The sequence below is a fragment of the Syngnathus acus genome, chromosome 16, assembly GCF_901709675.1.
Source record: "Syngnathus acus chromosome 16, fSynAcu1.2, whole genome shotgun sequence".
Lineage (NCBI taxonomy): Eukaryota > Metazoa > Chordata > Actinopteri > Syngnathiformes > Syngnathidae > Syngnathus > Syngnathus acus.
The window spans coordinates 12,055,284-12,076,367 of record NC_051101.1 but is presented as its reverse complement, the minus strand read 5'-3'; the positions used below and the strand labels follow the sequence as shown (position 1 = coordinate 12,076,367).

Genomic DNA, 21,084 nt, shown 5'->3' with positions numbered 1-21,084 from the left:
ATATTTTGCCATATCGATTTTTATTATTTTATATACGTGTATTTCTTATATTTTAGACTTGTAAGGTGTTTTCTTATCATTATATTGAATAATGTAGTAGTAAATGTAGGGAGTAAAAGTATTCAGATAAACAGCCTACATACCTGAAAAATCCATATTGAAAAATAATATTTTTACTTTTTTACTTCCACCTATGTAACGTTATTTTAAATTGTTACATTACGTCCAAATATATTACAGTGTGTGTGTGGGCGCATGTGTTTGTTGTCAGTGATGTCACCCGGATGAGGTCATCAGCATCCTGGAAGCAAGCATTGAGGTGAGGAGCCTTCATCATCTTCACTTTGATTGGGGGCAATGGAGGGAGAGAAGAGGATTGGATGAGGGGAGTGGTGAGTGTGTGTGTGTGGGGGGGGGAGGGGGGGGGCGAGGTGGCAGTGACCTAATAGCCGCAAAAAGCAATGAAGTCATCCAGCCTGACTCATATTCCCACATGACAGCAACATCAGCTCCAGCCAGTGTGGGCAAACAAAACATTTTTTTGGAGGATGTTTTTCTACAAGTGTCATTATTATTTTTCTTATTTATTGTGAGTTTTTAGAATAATTGTGATTTTTTTTGTCAAATTTAATGATTTTTTTTTTTTTCATATTCCATCCCTTGAAGCATTTATTTCTTTATTTGTTTGCATTAAATGCCGAGTGTCATCAAGATCCGTCCGCTTGATGCTATTGCACATTTGTGTGTGGAACAAAACATTGCAGCCAGATTCAATGGAACAATGCCAAAAAGTGCTGACTGAGCAAAAATAAACATCTCGCCGTTAAACTGCAAATGTAATCAGTGGTTACAAAAATACTAAATGTAATATCTAATATATTTACAAATGTATTTACTCATGATAAAATCCAAATATGTTTGTTTTTCATTTTATTGTTTTTTTTTGTTTGTTTTTATTTACTTGAAATGGGTCAATGTGGCAGGCCACATAATTGTGGGGTTTAACGGCCTCTATGGGGCTCTTCAAATGGATCTAAAGCAATAAAAAATGACATCGAAAGTCTTTTTATAGCACCATGATTCTCACTGTTTAAAGTGTTACTGTTACGCACAATGAGAGAAGAAAAAATATTCAGATTGCACCTTTATTTAAAAAAAATATTAGATAATTATTATTATTATTATGGATTTTTTTTTTCAATTTGCACTCAGCCCCAGAAATCTGAAATAGAAGCTTGCCGAATCCCGAGCTGAGTTCTTTGTTGCAGGCAGCCTGACATCATCGGCCTGTTGAGCACGTGCTGCTTGGTGAGTCTCTTTGTGTAGCACGCGTCTTTTTACAAGAAAAGAAAAAAAGAAAAAGAAAGAAAAATGACATGTGCTGGTGGACATTGAAAAGACACACTTTGCTGCACATCTTAACTCGCATCTGTCTTTCCGCGTGGATCATCACGATCGTCTATGATAGCGGACAAAGAAAGGGCCTCCTGTGTGTGTTTGTGTGTGTGTGCGTGCAAATGTGGGGAGGCACAGTAACCCAAAGATGCCTTTCATCATCAGAGACGGGGGGGAGGAAAGGACAGTGGGGACCACTCTGACGGCCAGATGGTCCCAATCAGTAACATGACCTCACTTGTACTTTCACAAGTATCCTGTAACTCACGCACGCACACACATAAAACCCTTTGAGCAGTTATTCCATATCCTTGATAAAGATAGACCGACTCAAGTACAACATTTTTCAAAAAACTAACGTCACTCTTAGCCTAACAGTAATCAAAACTTACTAGCAAACGTACTCGCTGCACTAGTGACAACGGAGTTCCATTTCTGAAGTCGGTTGTAACCACTCCCACAGCGGCGCAGGCCTCCCTTTCATTTGTCTGAGATATGCCCACATGCTGAGGAGGATTTACACCGGTCATGAAAGTAAGGCCTGTAAAGTTGTTCTGCTGGTGGAAAAAAATTCTAGTCCTTCCTATTTGTGCTACTAGTGGGTTGGATTGTTTTACTGGTGAGGACAAAGCGTACTAGTATGTGGACCACAAGATAGATATTGGGAGGGGGGGGGGGGGGTCGAATGGCTTTGTAGTTCTACTATTAGGCCAAAAATTGCACTAGTAGTGGGAAATGTGTTACTAGTAAGACACCCTTGTAGTCAAGGCAGAAACCTGATCATGGATCTCCGTATTGATCGGGTCTCTCCTGTCCCGGCGGACCCTCCTTTTCCTCCTAATGGAGTCACGCGACCTCTCGGACAAACGACACTACGCTCATGCAGCGTCCATTCCCGGAGTTTAAGGATTGGGGGCAGAATGGGTGGGATCAACCACCCCCCACCCCCCCCCCTCCCTTCTCCCACACGCGCTGCGACTCCATGCATCACGCCATTGCGCTCTCCTCCTTCTAGAAGAACGGGTCATGGGGGTTGCTTTAATCCCAGCCTGACACCAGCACACGCACACAGGCCTTTCCCTGATTGGCTCCGCCCCGCCCCCCCCCCTTGAGACACCTGCTCTATATTGCTGTTTTATTTACCCAGAATATTGACACAAAATGAGTTTGCATGTAAACAAACAACGGCCGTTTTTCTAACTGACAAGTTTGTCTCTCTCAAGTGTGAATTGTTTTCATAATACGGTGATGCAAATGTGTAAAATAAGTCATTAAAATATTTTTTTTTTTGTCTGCCTTTCTGGAACCTAATTGTGTGTTTCAGCTGGAAAACTTTGTAAAGCAAACACTGTGTGGCAAAACACCTTGAATGCCACAAGAGAATTGTCAAGTGAAATTTAATGGCCATGTAAAGATAAAGAAAGAATTCCTTTGGACGGAATTTTCTCCCAACGTGGGAACGCACGATCACACATTCCTGCCCTGGAGAATTGTTCCTCATCCTTCTTTTTCTTTTTAACAGCATGCTGCGCTGAGAGGAAAATCTTTTTTATTTAACGCGCGTGGAGATGGAAAACATTTTAGAGAAGAGGAGGAGGATGAAGAGGGAGGGAGCAAGGCTTGGGAGAGTGTCATATTGCTCATGCAGAGTTTGCCTTGTCATTCACATCCTTGTGCACACACATGGCCAACCTTGACTTTGACTCCCAGGAATAAAACAAAAAGGTGAAAAACCGCATGTACAGCTACTTTTGCCAGGAAAAACTGCACGTGCAAAGTCTTTTTTTGTGTAAGGGTAGGTTCGGGGGGGGGGCTTTTGTGTGCTCCCACCAACATGCCGTCAGGCGTGGCTTGTGTGCGACATCTTGTTGGGGAGTCTGAAGCAACGGGTGCGCTTCTTTTGTTCACCGGCACGATTACTGCTGCTGCTGCTGCAAAGCGTTTCTTTTTTCTTTTCTGTTTTTTTGGGAACTGGATGTACGGATGGTTGTGTGCGACCCCCTACTCGCCCCCGCCTCCTACATAGGGTCTGCAGTCTGCCAACTCCCATCCCCCTCGTATATATTATATAAATATATGTACAGACGCCGCCCACCCCCACCTCTCCTCGATGCCTCCCCCTCCCTCCCCCTGTGCCAGACACCCTGTAGTCTATACATAACATCCTCATGCGGAGACGACAACGTGGTGCCGCAAAGCGTGGCTACACGAGGTGGGCGTACACCCACCCCTCTATCGCCTCAACAAACCCACCATCTATCATCAGTAATTCTTACTATTAATCAAAATAATAGTACAAACACGAGGAGAGCCAAAGTTGACGTCATCCTTTACCATGAGCATGAAATCCAATTCTCCATTTTTATTTTTTTTTTTAAACAGGAGATTAGGCAAATTAGAAAAGGAATAATACTGTGCATGTTTTTGTTTTGGGTATCCACCCCAACCCATTCATCCCCACGTTTTTAAAATTGATATTGTGATTTAAACAAAACAAAACAATATGACGAGGACATAAATGGACATCATACGAGAATTCCCTATTTTGCACCACAAAAAGAAAAGGATTGTCCAAATAACAAAAAAAAAATTGGGGGGGGGCGACACCCCCCATTTACCCTCACTAATTATTGTTTTAATTAAAGGAAACATGACGTCATCTTTTTCAGCACCTCTCTTGCTTGAGAGAACAAATGCTGATTGTCCATATATTAATACAGTACATGGTTCTTTTAAAGCATAACTATGAGGAGGGGAGCGGCTTGAAGGAGCCAGACTGGGTGGAGCGTCGCGCAGCAGCCAGCCCTCCTCCCCCCATCCACCCCGGCCCCCCCAGCCACCGGCAAGTCCAGCCCGGGAAGAGCGCGCAGACGCCGGCCTTGTTCTCCTCGCGTGTCCCGTCCACCCCTGGAGCTCTCCAGCAAGCGTACTGGAAGTAGTAGTGTGGGAGTCCAGGGGGCGGAGTGGTGGAGGAGGGACGGGAGGGGGGGTAGGGAGGGTCGGCTGGGTGGCTGGTGGGTCGATCTATGGGAGGGACTAGCGCAGAAAAAGAGGAGGGGGGGCCGGTGGAAGGAGGCGGCTGCGAGGAGGCAGTTTCTCTCTCCAGTCTCTTCCCCGTCGTCTTTGTCTCGCGCCACTCTTTTGTTTAGCCATGCCGAGCCTGCTGGTGCTCGCAGGGATCATGGAGAAAAACGGGGGCTACGGCGCCGATCTTGCCGGCTCCGGCTTCGGGGGCGAGGCGGGTCTGCTGGGTCCCCCCGACGACGACGAGGACGACTCCCGCGCCCTGAGGGTCGCGCTCGGCCAGCTGTCGCTCCTGGGGCTCGGCGAGGGCGAGGACGGTGGAGGAGGAGGTGGTGGAGGAGGTGGTGGTGGAGGTAGTGTTGTTATCGGCGGCGGCGGTGGAGCTCCGACGTGCGGAGTGCAAGACCGGAGCAACAACAACAACAACCACCACAATAGTGGAGGAGGAGGAGGAATTGGGGGAATCGGTGGAATGGGAGGCGGAGGAGACGCGTCGATCCTCCAAGGCAAGAGCAAGTTGTGCGCCCTGTACGAGAGCTCGTCCGGGGAGCCCAAAGGACGCGGCTGCAACATCACCGAATGCGTCCCAGTGCCCAGCTCCGAGCATGTGGCCGAGATAGTGGGCAGGCAAGGTAATTCCATAACCGAAAAGAAAAAAATAATGAAAAAGAAGCATGCCTTCCTTGCAAACTTTTCTTGTTCCAATGTTACCTTTAACAAAGAAAAGGGAGTGGTGGTGGTGTTTTTTGGTACCCCCTCCCCTTATTCCTCCTTTTCCATGAGGCATCAGCCTCCCACTTTTCCTGCCTGCCTTACAAGTTCCATCATCACACAGGAGCTCTTTTTTTTTTTTTTTTTTTTTTAAATATTATTATTCTCCATATTTCCACCCTTTTATGATTCTATCATCTGATCTGTTTTCTAAGCACTCGTGTAGTGAAGCCTCGAGTGTGGTGCACGATTCCACAATCCAACGCCATCAATGTCACCGGAGCGTTGGCTTCCTTTGTCGTCTGGGACGCGCCAGACTGTTCAAAAGGCAACGTGCTGTTGTGAGGAGGGCGGTGGGGGGAGGGTGGGTGACTGAGTGGGTGAAGGTTGGGGGGGCGTGGGGGGCTGGTAGTGTAGAGAAAGGAGCTCTGGATTCTGCCAGGTTCTGGCGGGGCTGATGTTTTGGGGGGCTTGTTTGTGCATGTGGCCCACTGACACATTAGGACAAAAGAAGGGAGCCAGCCAGGCAGTTAGCCAGCGTTGCCTCACCCTTTTCCCCATCTTGTGTTTGGAAAAGTTCAATTCACATCACAAATTGAAATTTCCAGTCAGCATTTTTGTCCATTTCTGAACATTTCTGAGGTTTGAATTTTCAGGGATGTATAATGACTGGTCCAAAACACAAGTGATTAATATAAGCATTAAAATCGAATTCTGATGTTTTCTGCAATTTTAGACAATCGTTTGATTAATTTCTTCAAGTACGATAGCACAAAAAGCTTAAAAATATTCCCCAAAAATGTCTACGACCTGTTTTGTTCAGGACCTTTGCTTTTGCATGGTTGTCCAAAAGGTGGTATTAAAAAAAATAGCATTTTGATCAGTTTCTTGTTTGTACATTTTTGCAGATTGATTTTTTGTCAAATGTAGCAACACGTCACGAACAAATTTTGATAAATTTCTTCAAGTACAAACGGGTCAACATATAAATTTGGTGTAATTGAGGGGGAAAATCAAAAGTTTAGTACAGTTTTAGGCGGAATATTTTTGCTAACCTTTCTACTGTTTATTTAGAAAATTATGTGTTGTGTTTCTCTATATTGCCAACTAGTGGCCCGGCATGCATATTACAACCCCAAAAAATAATCAACATTGCCACAGCTAAAATCATAATGGTGGAACATACATTTTTACACAGAATATTTACTACTAATTTATTTACAAAATTGTAAATGAAGTAAAATGCAAATCAAGTGTACTCAAAGCGTTTAGTTACATTGCCATCTACTGGACTGGCACACATATTACAGTGTTTTCAGTTATTTTGTCATTGTCATCAAAATATTTTCAATCTTTACAAGGGTTGCAAAGGGGTGGAAAAATTTCCAGAACTGTTTCCAGCCATTTAAGACTGTAAATTTTGGAAATATTACGAATTGGATTTTTTCATTGGTTGGTCAATTATGCTAAAATAAATGATCCAACCACTGTATATTTAAATTCCCTACTTTCAACATTGTAAATTCCTGGTTTGAACTCCATTTAAATATATTTCCCATAAAGAATTTCCAAATGAAAATTCCCCAAATTTTACAAACCTTTTTACTAGTATGTTGCTGTATTACCTTTGGCATATTTCCCATTTCCCACCATTACAGATGAAGCATCTCGGGTGACTAAATTCTTGTTGTGTTTGATTAATCTCTGCCTCTGTAATTGTCTAATTGTGACACTCATTTGTACTGATTAAAAGGCGGCGTGGAGGAATGCGTTGCTCGGTGATCCTCCGCGACACCGCCACGTCTATTAGCCTCGTTAAACCACCGGTGCGGCCGACGGGGGTATGCCGATGTCGGGTTCGAATGAAACAAAAAAAAAAGTCCCTTCCCTTCTGGCATATAAAAAGAGCTGGTTCCTTTAAGAAAGGCCGGACCGACTGGTCAATATCCAGGGCGCTGGCTCCCTCTGTTTCTCAATGGCCAGCTGAGTGGATGCATAAAAACATCCGGCTTGCCTCACCGCAACTCGACAAGTGTGAATATCTCCAAAAAGGAGCAAATGAACCAGGCCGAAAAAAGCAAGTTGCGAGTGGCCTCAAGTTCAAGGAGAGGTCAGAACTTGTAAGGATGACGGTGATGCTGCAAATAGATCTGCTCTGGTTCCTCAGGCCCACCACATCTGTAGTTAAGGAAGTGTTTGTTGGGAGACTTCTGTACAAAATTACTGAGAAAAACAGTCTTGCTTGCACATTTTTTTCTAAATAAGAGGCCTTGCCTTTTATTTGTCACTCAGTGTGAAGGTTTACCGGAAAACAGATGGAAAACAAATTAAACATTGTATTATAAAGTGACTACCCACGGCAGTGTCTAATGAAACACTTCTAGCTTAATGCTAACAAAACATAGGAAATGCCATACACGGGCTAACGGAATTTAGCGTAGATGAGGCATTCATTGGAAATCTTCAAACACACACACGGCGGAGCATGAACTGCTCAGTCAAAAATGGTTCTACTAACGGTTCAGTTGGGACAGACCACTAACCAAATCCTGTTGCTGGAACTGATGAAGCCTTCTCAGATGATAGGCCAAATGTCTTCTAAGTCTTGTCTTAGTCCAGATGCATGAATGAGAACATCCACAAGCAGTTTGTAACCCGTCTGTGTGTCTGCAGGTTGCAAGATAAAAGCCTTACGGGCCAAGACCAACACCTACATCAAGACCCCTGTCCGAGGCGAGGAGCCCGTGTTCCTGATCACCGGCCGTAAGGAGGACGTGGCTCTGGCCCGCCGCGAGATCATCTCTGCTGCCGAGCACTTCTCCATGCTCAGGGCGTCGCGCAACAAGCTGGGCGTGTCTTTCAGCGGCTCCCCGCCGACCCCGCTCCCGGGCCAGACCACCATCCAGGTGAGGGTGCCGTACCGAGTGGTGGGTCTGGTGGTGGGCCCCAAAGGCTCCACCATCAAGCGCATCCAGCAGCAGACCTGCACGTACATCGTCACCCCCAGCCGGGACCGTGACCCCGTTTTCGAGATCACGGGCTCGCCGAGCAACGCCGAGCGAGCCCGCGAGGAGATCGAGGCGCACATCGCCTTCCGCACGGGAGGCCTGCACGACCACAACAACGAGAACGACTGCCTGGGCCCCAACGGCGGAAGCAGTCCGGCCGGGAGCAGCGGGAGCGGCGGCGGCGGCCTGGAGAGTCGACTCCAGCAAGTGTGGGGCCTCCAGGGGGGCCAGCGGAAACCTCTGACCAGCAGCTACCGCCAGAACTTCTCCGATGCCCTCGGGGGAGGAGGGAGCGGCGACGGTGTGGGGATCTACAATAAGGGCAACTTCTCCAGCTCCGGAGAGAAGCCGTGCTCCTTTTTCGGCTCGGAGGGCACCCAGAGCTGGGGCGACCCCGACTACCCCAAGCAGATGGCTTTCTACGCCCAGCAGCGATCCAAAAGCTTCGGCGGGCTCCCGCTGCCCCTCACTAGACTCTCGCCGGGGCTCCCGGAACCGCCGGCCAATTCGTCCGTCGGCGGCATGGCATCGCCCCACGCGCAGGCTCGCCGCGCCCACAGCGAGCCCACCTCGGCCGGGGAGGGCGGCTTTCCCGGGCGGCTCCCCGTGCCGGACTCGCCGCCGGCCGTGCGGGACTGCATGACCTGCTTTGAGAGCAAGGTGACGGCCGCCCTGGTGCCGTGCGGCCACAACCTCTTCTGCATGGAGTGCGCTATCCGAATCTGTGAGCTCAACCACCCCGAGTGTCCCGTGTGCCACACGCAGGTTTCGCAGGCCATCCGAATATTCTCTTAAGGATCCCTTTTTAGCCAGTTGTGTGGTTTATTTTTATTTTTTTCGGTCTCTCGTTTGTCGGTCGGCTAATTAGTTGCTCTTATTACGGTTGTTGTTATTATTCTTATTCCTATTATTGCGATACATTTTTCATTTTTCAGAAAAATTTTAAAACAATCAAGCAGCTATTTTAGAAGGCACTGCTTGCTTTACTAAAAAGTATAAGAGATATTTTTCAGTTTTTCTTTTATATACATATATGCATATATATTTTATAAAAGTTTGGTTTATAAGAGAAGTATAGTACCTTTTCAGGTTTTGATTTTTTTTTCTGGTATTTTCTTTTTTTATGATGGGACTGCTGCTGTTGTTCTTAAACACAGAATCACAGTGTAGGCCGACATAATGTGAACATTTTATTATTACTCCAATTTGTTTTGTATTATCACGTTACCATGAAGTGGGTTTATATGGGTGGAGGATGATTTAATTCACACCGCACCAAACAATCATCTCGGGTCTAAAAGAGGGTTGTCAATCAGACTTTTTGAATCATTTTATTATGCTTTGACAGAAAATGTGAAAGGGTTTTAGTCAAAGCAATTCTTCCGTAGATTTTTTGTTTTGGGGGGGGGCATTACATTATTATTTGCCATTTTATCGGTGTCATTGTTCAGTGCATCGGCCCCCAAAATGTGCGAATCTCATTCGGGGCGGTGCATTGATTACACAAGGCTCGCTGTAATCTGCGGAAAAGATTCAGTGATGCTCGCCTTCCCCTCGTAGTTCATAGGCCTGATTTTATTTGCCCAGGACCCCCCCCCCCAAAAGGAAAACCGCCTTTGAAACGGGACCAGTTGGCCTCGACAAACGCCCCCCCTCCAAGCCACCTTCTCTTTGTCATTACTATTACATTCGTCACTAGACAATGTGAGCAAACCTCATGCAAATAAGACGATTTTTTTTTTTTCTTTTTTTTACATTTGGCGTCTGGCTGGAGCAGGTGTGTGGATATCTGGTCACCCCCGCCCCATGTTCCCCTTCTCTTACAGTGTGACCCTCCCTTGGATTGAGGAGCGTTATTGTGTGTGGACGCTCGGACAGCGGGGCCCGGCGGGCGCTCTTTCGATAATTAGGCAAATGGGCCGGTCCAGGTGCAGATCGGAGCGGAGAATCCTACCCCCCCACAGACAAGATTTGTAAGCTGCACCATTGATGAAAAACATGTGGCCATGTTAAAAAAAAATGGTCCTATCACATGAGGTGTAGCGTGACCCCCCCCCCCCCTGCTTAGCCCCCTTATTAAACCCCGCCCCCCTCTCTCACTAACACACGCACACCAACTGTGAAATTCAAAACAGGGTTTACGTGACAGATCCAAATAGGCCAACCCGACGACCCCTCCCTGGCTACTGTAAGGGAGATCCAGCAGCTGCCCCTTCACTATGGACACTGAGGCCCCCAGCCAATGGGAGACCCCCCCCCCCCTTCCTCACCCAGCCTCCCTACTCCCCACCCTAGCTTGAATGAAATCAGACAATTGTAATTGGCAGGAAAGCGGAGGAAACGCCCCATTGAACCAGCACTCACTCTGAATCAAATTATGCTCAAGCCCGAGCAAGAAGGGGAGGGGGGGGGGGGGGGGGTCAACGGGTTAACGTAAGAAGGTGGGGGCTGTTGAATAAAAGGGAAGGAGGGTGTTTTGTTAGGTTGGGGGGGGCGCCATCTAGGGGTGGGAATGTTAGAGTCCATATTATACCGAACAATACTGTCCCAATTATATGATAAAGCATGTATTGATAGCTATGATACATTATAATATTCACAGCACAATAATTACGCTATCTAATAAAACTTCCAAATTTTGCTGTCATAGCATTGACGGAAGAACTTCGTCCGATTGCTCGCCCGTCTATGCTGCTTTCAAACACAAGGGGGCGTATTTACATGGTAGTACTTCGATGGGTGGAAGTCTTGCTAGCAAATGTCGGTTTATCCATACTGTGATAATGGTGCAATGTATCATGATATCAATACATGTTTCTACGCCTAGAGAACATGAGGCTTGAAACTGTTTTAAAGGTATTGAGTATCGATCGCCAATGTCGGTGTATCGTTACTGAGAAGATGCAATGTATTGCAATATCACTTCAGCTTGAGCCATCAAACTGTTTTAAAGGTATCAGGTATCAATACTTGGATGATGATGATACACTGTATCGCAATATCGATACCGCGGCTGATAACTAGAAAACCTGTATCGCCTCGGCTTGAGCCTTTAAACTGTTTTCAATTCCGTTTTTAAGGTATCGGGGTATCGATACCAAATGTTGGTCTACTGATACTGTGATAATGATGTGATGTATCACGATATCGATATTTTCTCCCACCCCTAGAGGAGTCATCTGGCCTTTTTAAAATTGTGTCCCAGCCCCCCTCAAGAGACCCCCCCCCCCCCTGTCCTCCTATTAAGAGCCAAACACAGAGCAAAGCATGTGGAACACTTAAAAATAAAAGTACCTTCAATTCTACAGAGAGTAGAAATACAGAGTATCATTCTATGGAGAAATTGCACAGTCAACAACAAAAAAAATCTTAGTATTTTTGTTTTATGCCTTAATGTTACATTTTTTTGTTTATTCCAATAATGCCATTTAGGCTAACATGTTGGCCTTCCATTACACCACCCCCTTAAAACAACTTTTCAAGTTAAAGAATGTGAATCACACTTGGCTTAGGAAGGGGTTCAGGAAATGACACTCTCAACCCGTCTGTTATGTCGCGGGTCAAATTGACCCATTTTAACACGAAAGAACAACATTAAAAGTCATTTTTGGGTATGAACGGACACATATTGGCTAGGAAATGTTTGTAATGCAGCTAATGATTTTTTTTGTTTAGTTTCTGATCCTTTTGTCTCAATTACTTGTCACGAGTCACATTGACCCAAGAACGTTATTGCTGTTCCTGAGAAACAAACAGCTGGGTTAAAAACACAATATAAATATGAAGAGTTAAGCACCTTATTTACCAAGAAAAAAAAAACTGCGCATCTGATGAATACCAAACCGACCACTGATGGTGAAATATTTCCTAGAATTTAAGAAATGCACATAAGGATTCCCTATCATTTTTGTTTTATGTTGTATTTGTTGTTGCTATCACGACGAGAGAGGGATGCCGCCTCTTTATATAAGAGTATTGAAAGACTCTTTGTAAATAAATACACATTTATTTGCGCATTGGATGCCCTGCTTCCACAAAGCTTTTGGATTACTACGCCAATTTAGCACAGGGAAAAAAAAACAAATATTATTATTATTATTATACGTTTTACCCATCACTTTTTGACTTAAACAATAGCCTATATGAGATAGATTCATACGTTTAACAAATATTATTTCAAGGGATTAACTTAGTAGTATATAAATTATCAGACGCTACTATGATATCATTTATGAAGCCTCAACTGTATAAATCCCAAATACGTAAAAGTTCCGATGAATTGTATGTGTAATAACAATAATAATGATAATAATAATAACCCCTGAATGAAGACACAAGTTTCTATGTACATTAAGATGAAGCAATAAACAGTAATATTCTATTCAGACTACTTTGACTATTAGCATATTAGCGTTTTGGTAGCTCGTCGCAGCTCTTTGATTAGTAAAAATGAAAATTAAAAAAAAAAAAAAAAAACCAGGATAATTACTGTGCTCTTCAGGGTCTTTTTTTCGCGTGATATGTTGAATATTAAGCACTCGTTTCAGGAGTTCTGAGCGGCACTGAGAAGACAAAAGTGGAAGCTAACAATGCTAATGGCACTAATGGGGGGCCTCTTAGCTTTTAGCGTAGCTTCCAAACTTCGCCTCTGCTTTGTATTACGGTCACATGTAGCCAAAGACCAACGTACGACCAGAGCCAACTTAGTAGTGTTATAAAAAGTGATATTGTGAAAGCAAATCTGTGAAAACATATCAGGTTTGGAACAGCCCCACAATCGGGTCATGTGTGGGTCATAATCCCCAAAATAGGGGCTGACAATTTTTAAGAGTTGACTTTGGCAATTTCCACTGCATGCTAGCAAGATATTGTACCGTATAGCTAAGAGTTATCCGCATACAAAAAGGCTTTACGAGCTCAAAGCGAACGTGGGGTTTTCCCAAATGGTATACAGTATTGCAGCGTAGTTTAATCGATACACGAAAATAGACTTGTTAAGAAACGTGCGTAAGTTTCATTTGTGCAGCTCGGACCGGCCGGTATGAAATACTTTGGATTGAGACAGGAGCGACTTGAAAGGGGCGGAGATGACTCGCGGCGACATTGGAGTCGTTAATTTTTCCGTAGTATTATTTTTTACGATATCGTATTACGATTTTTTTCTGTTTTAGTCAAAATAGGAACTGTTGATGTTTTTTCTTGCTATGGAAATGGACTTATGCATTTATGTAGAATCCCTTTGAAGGAGTGATAGGAAATCCTTATTCTCAATGGATGCACTTAAGCAATTGTAACCAACTTTTTACGAAACTCGAGCAAGTAATGCATTTGAATGTACGAAGAAAACACTCAACCTAATGCACTCCTTAATTTGTTTTTATTACAAGCTTTAAGTTTTTGTTGTTGTTTTTTGGGGAAAGAATTTGTGACGAGTTTTCAATATATTTGAGTTCTTCCGCATACATTTATAGAAAGTAACTTAAAACCAGAAAGAAAAAAACATTACAGTTTTGTCAGATCTATTTTGCTAACATTGGTTTTTATTTCTTAGAAACGCAGAGAGTAAGGGGGAAAAAAAAAAGTCAGTATCTGGATGTTATTTAAGAAAACAAGCCTATTTAAAAGACCTTTTGTTTTTTAATTCAAATGACAAGAAGTTAATATATTTCTAAACAAGATGGGGGGGAAGTCAGTTTCTACGTAAAAAAAAAAAAAAAAAGAAAAAAGTTTTATTTATGACGGTTATGGACGCCGGACGACACTCGTGCCGCGCCCACGACAGAATAAACTATTTTTTAAGAATTTGGAGATATTTTAGTCACAGAGCATCAATCTTGTGCCTCGATTATATCATTATTATTACTGTTATTATTCATGTCCTGCATTAGTAAATCCCCCTTGCCGCTCCCCCCCATGCACACATATGCCTTCAACTGTAAGCCCATGGTACTGACTTACTGACTGCATTACACATTTCCTCTGTGATTCAAAATCCAAAACCAAGGTTTAGGTCTTGACTGCGTACAACGTTTTATTTTGGCATCTCCAAGTCTTTTTTATTGTTTTTTTGGATCGACAGCAACAGAGCAGCTTGACAAAGGCCGATTTTATTAGCGGATTTGGTGGGCCCTCGAAAACAAAAGTGAGGCCCCGGTGGTGTTTAACAGGGCGCACCATGTTCTTAGATCTCTGTACTGTAACTAGATAGCACACATAACACACAACAAGTTCATTACTGTACTAGTTTGCATGTAGTATGTCGTGTGGTCACTTAGACTAGATTTTCATAGATGAGAGCGTTTTCGGAGGTCAAAAGGTGGCGAGTTTTGATGCCGGTCGGTCCCCACGTCGGATATTGTAGGAACAGTGAGGCCACTTCTTTCAGTTTTGCTGAAAATGAATGAATGAAAAATAACTGATCTTATGTAGACTCACTTTTGACCTGCTTATTGTTATTTAAGACCATAAGTTAGGAAAAATTGTGACAATTAAATATAAATACTATTGTTCAGTTAACTCATTGTGTTCTGTGACAATATAAGGATCAGAATTTTTGTTCCTCGCTTTTTCTTAATATGGAATGATATGATCAAAAACACCAGTTTCTGACCAAAAAGTGAGGAAAACTGAGATTCACTGCCTAATTTTTATTGCTTACTCAAAAGCTACAATCTCAAATCCAAAGAATTAGCCTCACTGTTCTAATATTTTTGGGTGGCGAGTATTCACCTCACAGCAAATCAACTTGAAGTTCTTGTAGTTTATGTATTTATTGGTCAAAACTTGACACATTTCCTGCTGCATGTGACGGGACCAAAGGTGAAAACTTGCAACCTTCCTCCGAAGACGGCCGACAGATTGTCTCTTGGTAGCGTTTTCCAATATTTGCAGCACAATTAGTGTGTGTGTGTGTGTGTTTCATGCCGGTCTAATAGTGGTGGTAGTGCGTTAGTTTACGGGCCAGCATCATCGGGCTGGCGTTAGTTTCTGGTTCCTCTGTAAACGGTGAAAAGAGGGTCGCCCCACCCCCCACCCCCTCACGCTCGTGTGTGTGTGTGGCGCTCTGTGGCTGACCGTCAACTTTTTTTGATGGATGGGAACAAAAATGACAAACAAAAAAATGGAAAAATTCAACAAAAAAAATCTTTGAACTCTGTTACAGTGTGCCATGCCCTCGACGAGGCATGTGATATTGCAGGTTTATTTCTTATAGCACACATTTTTTTCCGAGTGAATTACATTTTTTGGAAGACATTTTTATGATTAATTATTATTATTATTATTATTATTATTAATGTATCTGCTCCATGTTAGTTCTGGTTCTTTGTTATTTTTCCAAGATACAAGATGTATTGTAAATGTTTCTAATAAAAAGAACAAAATGAAAATGATTATAGAGGTGACATGTGCTTTTGTTCACGATGAAAAGTGATGACAGGATTTCTTACCTAATCTTTTTCTTCTACTCAAAAGCTGTGCTGAAGTCAATTCCAACAGGATGAAACGCTACCATCTACTGGCATCTGTTTGTCATTACAAGCTTGAATTTCAGACAAGTTGAGCATCTTCCATGCCTGCCCCATTGAAAAACACACCTGAAGAATATATTTGTCAATTGCAATAAATGGTTAGATTCCAGTTAATGAATATAAAAGAACAAAGCAGTGAATGACCTCATTAAAAAATAATCTTCTTTCAAACCTGGTCAATTTGACCCACGAGATAAGAGCTTGGTTGAATTTAAGTGGACTCCTCTTGTGCAGTGAAATATATTGCGTAATATAATTGGCGGTAGACACGAACTGGAATTGTCTGGCTCCAAAATTAATATTCTCGCTCATAAGATATTTCATGGAATTACACCAAACTGTTTTTTTTTTTGTTTCGAATGTTGTCAGAAGAACATTAGAGACACTATTACAAATCAGATTTATTTGTACATATTGAATGCAGTCCAATATACATAATTGTTTGCTTTTTCTTAAAAAAAAAAAAGTTTTGTCCTACACCACCCAGTTTAAAGACCTGTGAAGGCCACACAGCACACACCAGGTGATTTGTGTGCACTTTAAATCAAACCCTTACTGACACACACACACTAACAACCTGTCTGCCTGAATTAAAAAGAATAATAAACAAAAATTCCTCCCGCAGGAAAGAGAAGCAAGTGAGAGGATTGACCTCTGCAAGGCAAAAAAAAAAAAAGTCCCTGGTCCAGTTAAGACAGATAGCAGTAAAAGAGGCTCCGGTATTTACATAAAAAAGCCAAGGGGGGGTCCATTGATTTATCTCACTAGAAGGCAGTGTGTGTCCCCCCTTACAACCGGACCCCGCCCCCTCCCAGAGAATCTGAAAACGCCAGACCAGGATTCAACATGTGCATTTATGAAAAATGACGCCATCACGCCCCTCATGGAGAGTCGGATGTCCTCACAAATAAGCGTAGATTTAAATCAATGCAATGAAAATGATAAAAACCTAGTGTTCAATAAATATTTCTAGATGAATCACTTAGCAATTGAGCGGAGTAGCGACAGTCTTTGGGACAGTTTGAGTGAAGGTGATGGGTAATTCCACTGCTTTATATTTTTTTACGGGGGGGGGATCATCTAGTAATCTTAATTTTGACAGATCTGGGGGCGTGCTCCACACAATGCTGGAAACCTCCATTTAACCTTCCTCTTATGTCAAACCGACAGTTAAATCAAAAGATATTTATAAGCTTAATCAGTTATTGATGGCGAGCTACAACTGGGGTTGGAAATTTTGGAGAATTCTCAAAGTTGGGAAAACTACTATGAGAAGTAACAAAAATAAACCTGAAGCTGATAAAATGGATGGTTGACTTGCATTCATATTTCAGCCTAATTTTGCAAGCCTAGATATACAGTAAACTTTTTTTTTTTTTTAATGAGTCAAAATGACCCAGGAACATTTAAATGTTCCTGAGAAACCAACGTAACAGGAGTGTTCAACATGGATACTCCCACCCAGCGAAGAAGTGTAATGGTTATCTCTACCCACCTCTTGGTCTTCCCTTCTGTCTGTCTATCTGGATCTAACTGTCTTTGCGCAGCTCAGTTGTTCTGGCAGCACATGCCCTTGTTAGATGCGTTCTGGGTGGGCTCCACCGTGATGGGCACCACGTTGGAAGTGGGCGAGAAGTCCGAGTCGTTGCGTCCCGACATCTGCCGCTGCGACACGATGTGGTAGATGGCTGAGAGAGAAATGGGAGAGCATTATGTACTTGCAAAAAGCTGCAGACTGAAGTGAAGCCATTTTAAGCTTTTTTGGGGGGAGGTCATGAACTCAGTTCGAGTACATCGCATTTATCCATTGATGTGAACTAATACTAATGATGTGAGTGCACCCACTGACACAAGGAATCCATTAGATGGACGTTGCTGCCATCTACAGGCGGATGGTGGATAGTGTCTGACGTTAAGGGATTTTGACAGAAAGGTCAAAAACAGGAATCAAAGTCACCTGTGAGGATGGTTTGGAAGGCCAGCTCCACATTGGACGAGTCTAAAGCCGACGTCTCCAGGAAAGACAGGCCGTGCTTTTCTACGAATAAAAGAATCGAGTCAAATGAGTAACAAGTCAGTCTAAACGCAATTTAAGTATCAATGATCTGGCGTGGCACCTGCAAAGGCCTTGGCCTCGTCGGTGGGCACTGCTCTCAAGTGGCGCAGGTCGCTTTTGTTGCCCACCAGCATGATAACGATGTGCTGTCGGCGTGATCCTGCAGCTCCTTCAGCCAGCGCTCGGCGTTCTTCGTACGTCAGGTGCTTAGCGATGTCGTAGACGAGTACGCTCCCACCGCGCCGCGGTAGTACCTGGAAAACAGCAACATTGCAATAAATACAATAAATGTGATTAAATAGCAAATGTAAGCTTTGCACTGACGCAGAAGTGATGGCCCGGTATCGCTCCTGTCCCGCAGTGTCCCAGATTTGTGCCTTGATGGTTTTGCCTTCCACTTGGTGCTACGCGTAGCAAATTCCACGCCGATGGTGCTCTTGCCTCCAGGTTGAATTCATTGCGGGTGAAGCGGGACAGCAGATTACTCTTCCCAACGCCCGATGTCGCCGATCAGCACCACTAATTGGGGAAAAAAAAAGAGGAATATTTGTGTTCAATTATGAATCATGGCTTAATTTGGTACAACAAGTTCCTCAAATTGAGATTTTGTCAAGTGAGTCACTGCCTGACACCATCCTGTCTTTACAAAATAGAAATTAAAGCTTGCAGCAACAACCCATGCCATGTTCAACACTGTTGCAATGTCAAAGCAAATGTGGCGCAAGAGACACGGGCAGTCTGTTTTATCTTGAAGTTGCCACCATTTGTCATGAATCTCGGGTGAAGGAGAAGAATCATTTTGCAACCGTGATTAAGTTGAGTTGAATCAAGACGAGGAGGGATACGATGTCTCCGTGACACGCCCATTCAGAAGTACGTTGTTGACATTTCTGCCATCAAAGGAATTTCCTGAGAGCCCTTGTATCGAACATCAACTCCCGCACCCATCGTATGACAGCTTTCCAAAGTCTGCAAATGCCTCACGTGAGCTATGAAGCTAATTCTGGGAGGATGAACCTGTTTGGTCGGATGACGTCAGAGCTTGCCCAATGAAATCCGCTAAATGATTTTGGGAAATTAAATAGATTAGACTAGTTAAATGGGATCTCAGTATGACATATGAGAAAAAACAGCTCCACAAATGATTTACTGAACTACATAAATTATTACAAATGACAAAAAAAAAAAAAAGCAGAAGCTATCGTATCGTACATGTGAAGCAAAAGCAAGTTAGATGAACTTTTCAGGGTTCTTGCATTGATCCCTGCGGGACCAACGTCGCTTTAGGAGGAAATGATTTCGGTTATATTGGGATATACATATACTATCAGGAAATAAAGCAATGTGGGTTTTCCTGCTTTGGATTTTTCCTTGGTGGGAAAATGTCTAGCTAGTAGTGGAAGAAGATAAAGAAGGCTCAAATTGGACAGCTGCGGAACGAAACGACTTCCTGTGCTGACGATGGCCAAATGGGCTTGGAAGCGTGAGTCAGTGTGCAGCTTGACCTGCTTGACTCGCAGCAAACAGCTTAGGCGGAAAAAAAAAGGAACAAAGGAGCGGCGGAAAAGTTTAAAAGCAATAAAACCTAAGGCACCTGACTGTGATTCGCACTTTGTCACTATAATTTCTGCTCATGCCAGTCAGCCTGGAATCAAATCTCATCTTCTCTTTGCTTTGTGACAAAGTTTTTGTATGGCGTTGGGTGAACACAAACACTCGCATTCTCTCGAACGCACAGACACACACTCCATGCAGGTATTTCCAGTTTGACAACGCTGACTCGTTTAAGGCTCCGAAGTTCCTCTTGTTCACATCAAGGTACAAATATGAATGACTGTTTGCACCGGCTGGTGCCAGCCCATTCCTTTTTTTTGGTGTGTCATAAGCCAAGTAGCAGCTATGGTTATGCTAGCATTTGAACAAACGGGTATTAAAAAGCCAATCTTGTTCTTATCTTGGGCAAACAAAAACATTCAGCACATTTTTTATGTTCTGAGTGAGCAAAACGGGATAGGGGCCAAAAGTTAAGATAGTACTGTGTGTTAGGGTGATATAGTATGACCTCCCTTGGTCTTACTTTAAGGCAAATAAGATACCATTCAAAGGTTTGAATGAGTTTGAATCAGAAATGCCCCTAATTTTAAGTAAAACAACTGCTGTTGTGTTCTTATAATAAGTACATCTGAATAAATTTTATTTAAAAAATATTTTGTTTATTGTCATCTCATTCTTTGATTATTTATTGTATACAGGACTTTTCATTAATAGAGTAACACAGCTGCAGACAAAGAATAAAAAAAAAAAAAAAATATTGTGAGGAAATGCTTTGCTTTAAAGAGAAAATAAAATAAGGACACCTTTATTCACCCCGAACTTTCCAAATTGTTTAATTTAGGCAAATATTTTTGTGTTTTGGAGCTTCGGTCCCCGTCACCTCGTCCAAAGATGATGAGGTCGTCACCGGCTTGAGCAAGATCATTACTCGCCACATCACATGCCGGTTGTCTTACTTCACAAAAGTGACCTTATGTAGCTAATGCCCTAGCGATAGCTTTTAAAGTGCTTAGATGTGTAGCAACAGGTGCCGTCACCCTGAAACACGTAAAGTTGTCACGGGGGGGTCGTCGTCATTCGAACGCAGGTAAGCTAAATGTAGCCAGCTAATAGAATGGGGGCAGGCGGTAGACAAAATGGAGCAACTCACCTTTGAAGAGATAATCATATTCATCTTCCCGGCCCGTCATAGTTTCGTCTCACTTAACGCGCTCGCGTTTGTTCAAGTCGAACGAACTTCAAAAACCACAGAGACGATGACAGCAGCGGCGGAAGGCGAACGTCAAGCCGGTCAAACAACACGTTGTCAGCGGTGATGTCGTCCTGTCCTCCCCCTCGGAAAAAAAGGCAAAAGTATGAGCCAAAGTTTGACGTCGTCCTCTTCCCTCTGCCTCCGCTTTCTTGTTGTCACCACTAGTTGCCGCAAACCGGAGCGGCCACAACGCCGTGACGTCACCTGTTTGTCACGCCTTCACTCCGCTCCCATTGGTCTGTGCTCGACAGACACCTGTCACGCGACTCGACACGATTGGCTCAGCCGGGTGTCACGTCACGTCACGTAAGAATTGGGTTTCGGCTCAGAGCCTCAACACAGGTGACACCACCTTAGGCAGCAGCAAAGTGAGCACACAAACAAGCACCGAAGGAGTTTTTACCTCTTATTCGTACTTTACTTGAGTACTTGTTTTTCTGCCGACATTTTTACTAGTTTAATTCACGCCATCACCAACCTAATAGAATTCACTCGTACACCCCCCCAAGTGTTACATTTTGACAAAGAACATAAGACAATTGAAAATAAAATAGA

At 43.5% G+C, this 21,084-nt stretch overlaps 2 protein-coding genes across 2 annotated transcripts; one reads left to right on the top strand and one right to left on the bottom strand.

The window, feature by feature from the left end:
- The first annotated feature begins 4,430 nt into the window (after positions 1-4,430).
- On the top strand, positions 4,431-14,270 carry mex3a (mex-3 RNA binding family member A). The gene is made up of 2 exons (XM_037274410.1): positions 4,431-5,051; positions 7,804-14,270. The coding sequence occupies exons 1-2, from the start codon at positions 4,547-4,549 to the stop codon at positions 8,931-8,933; spliced, it is 1,635 nt and encodes a 544-aa protein (XP_037130305.1). The 5' UTR covers positions 4,431-4,546; the 3' UTR covers positions 8,934-14,270.
- Positions 14,271-16,055: 1,785 nt separating this feature from the next.
- On the bottom strand, positions 16,056-20,707 carry rab11al (RAB11a, member RAS oncogene family, like). Its single transcript, XM_037274619.1, is given in 11 exon segments — positions 16,056-17,355; positions 17,625-17,705; positions 17,785-17,868; positions 17,871-17,913; positions 17,915-17,952; positions 17,955-17,977; positions 18,048-18,126; positions 18,129-18,164; positions 18,167-18,224; positions 18,226-18,242; positions 20,428-20,707. Coding segments are annotated over 11 exon segments (639 nt in total). The 5' UTR covers positions 20,468-20,707; the 3' UTR covers positions 16,056-17,215.
- Between the last annotated feature and the right edge of the window lie 377 nt (positions 20,708-21,084).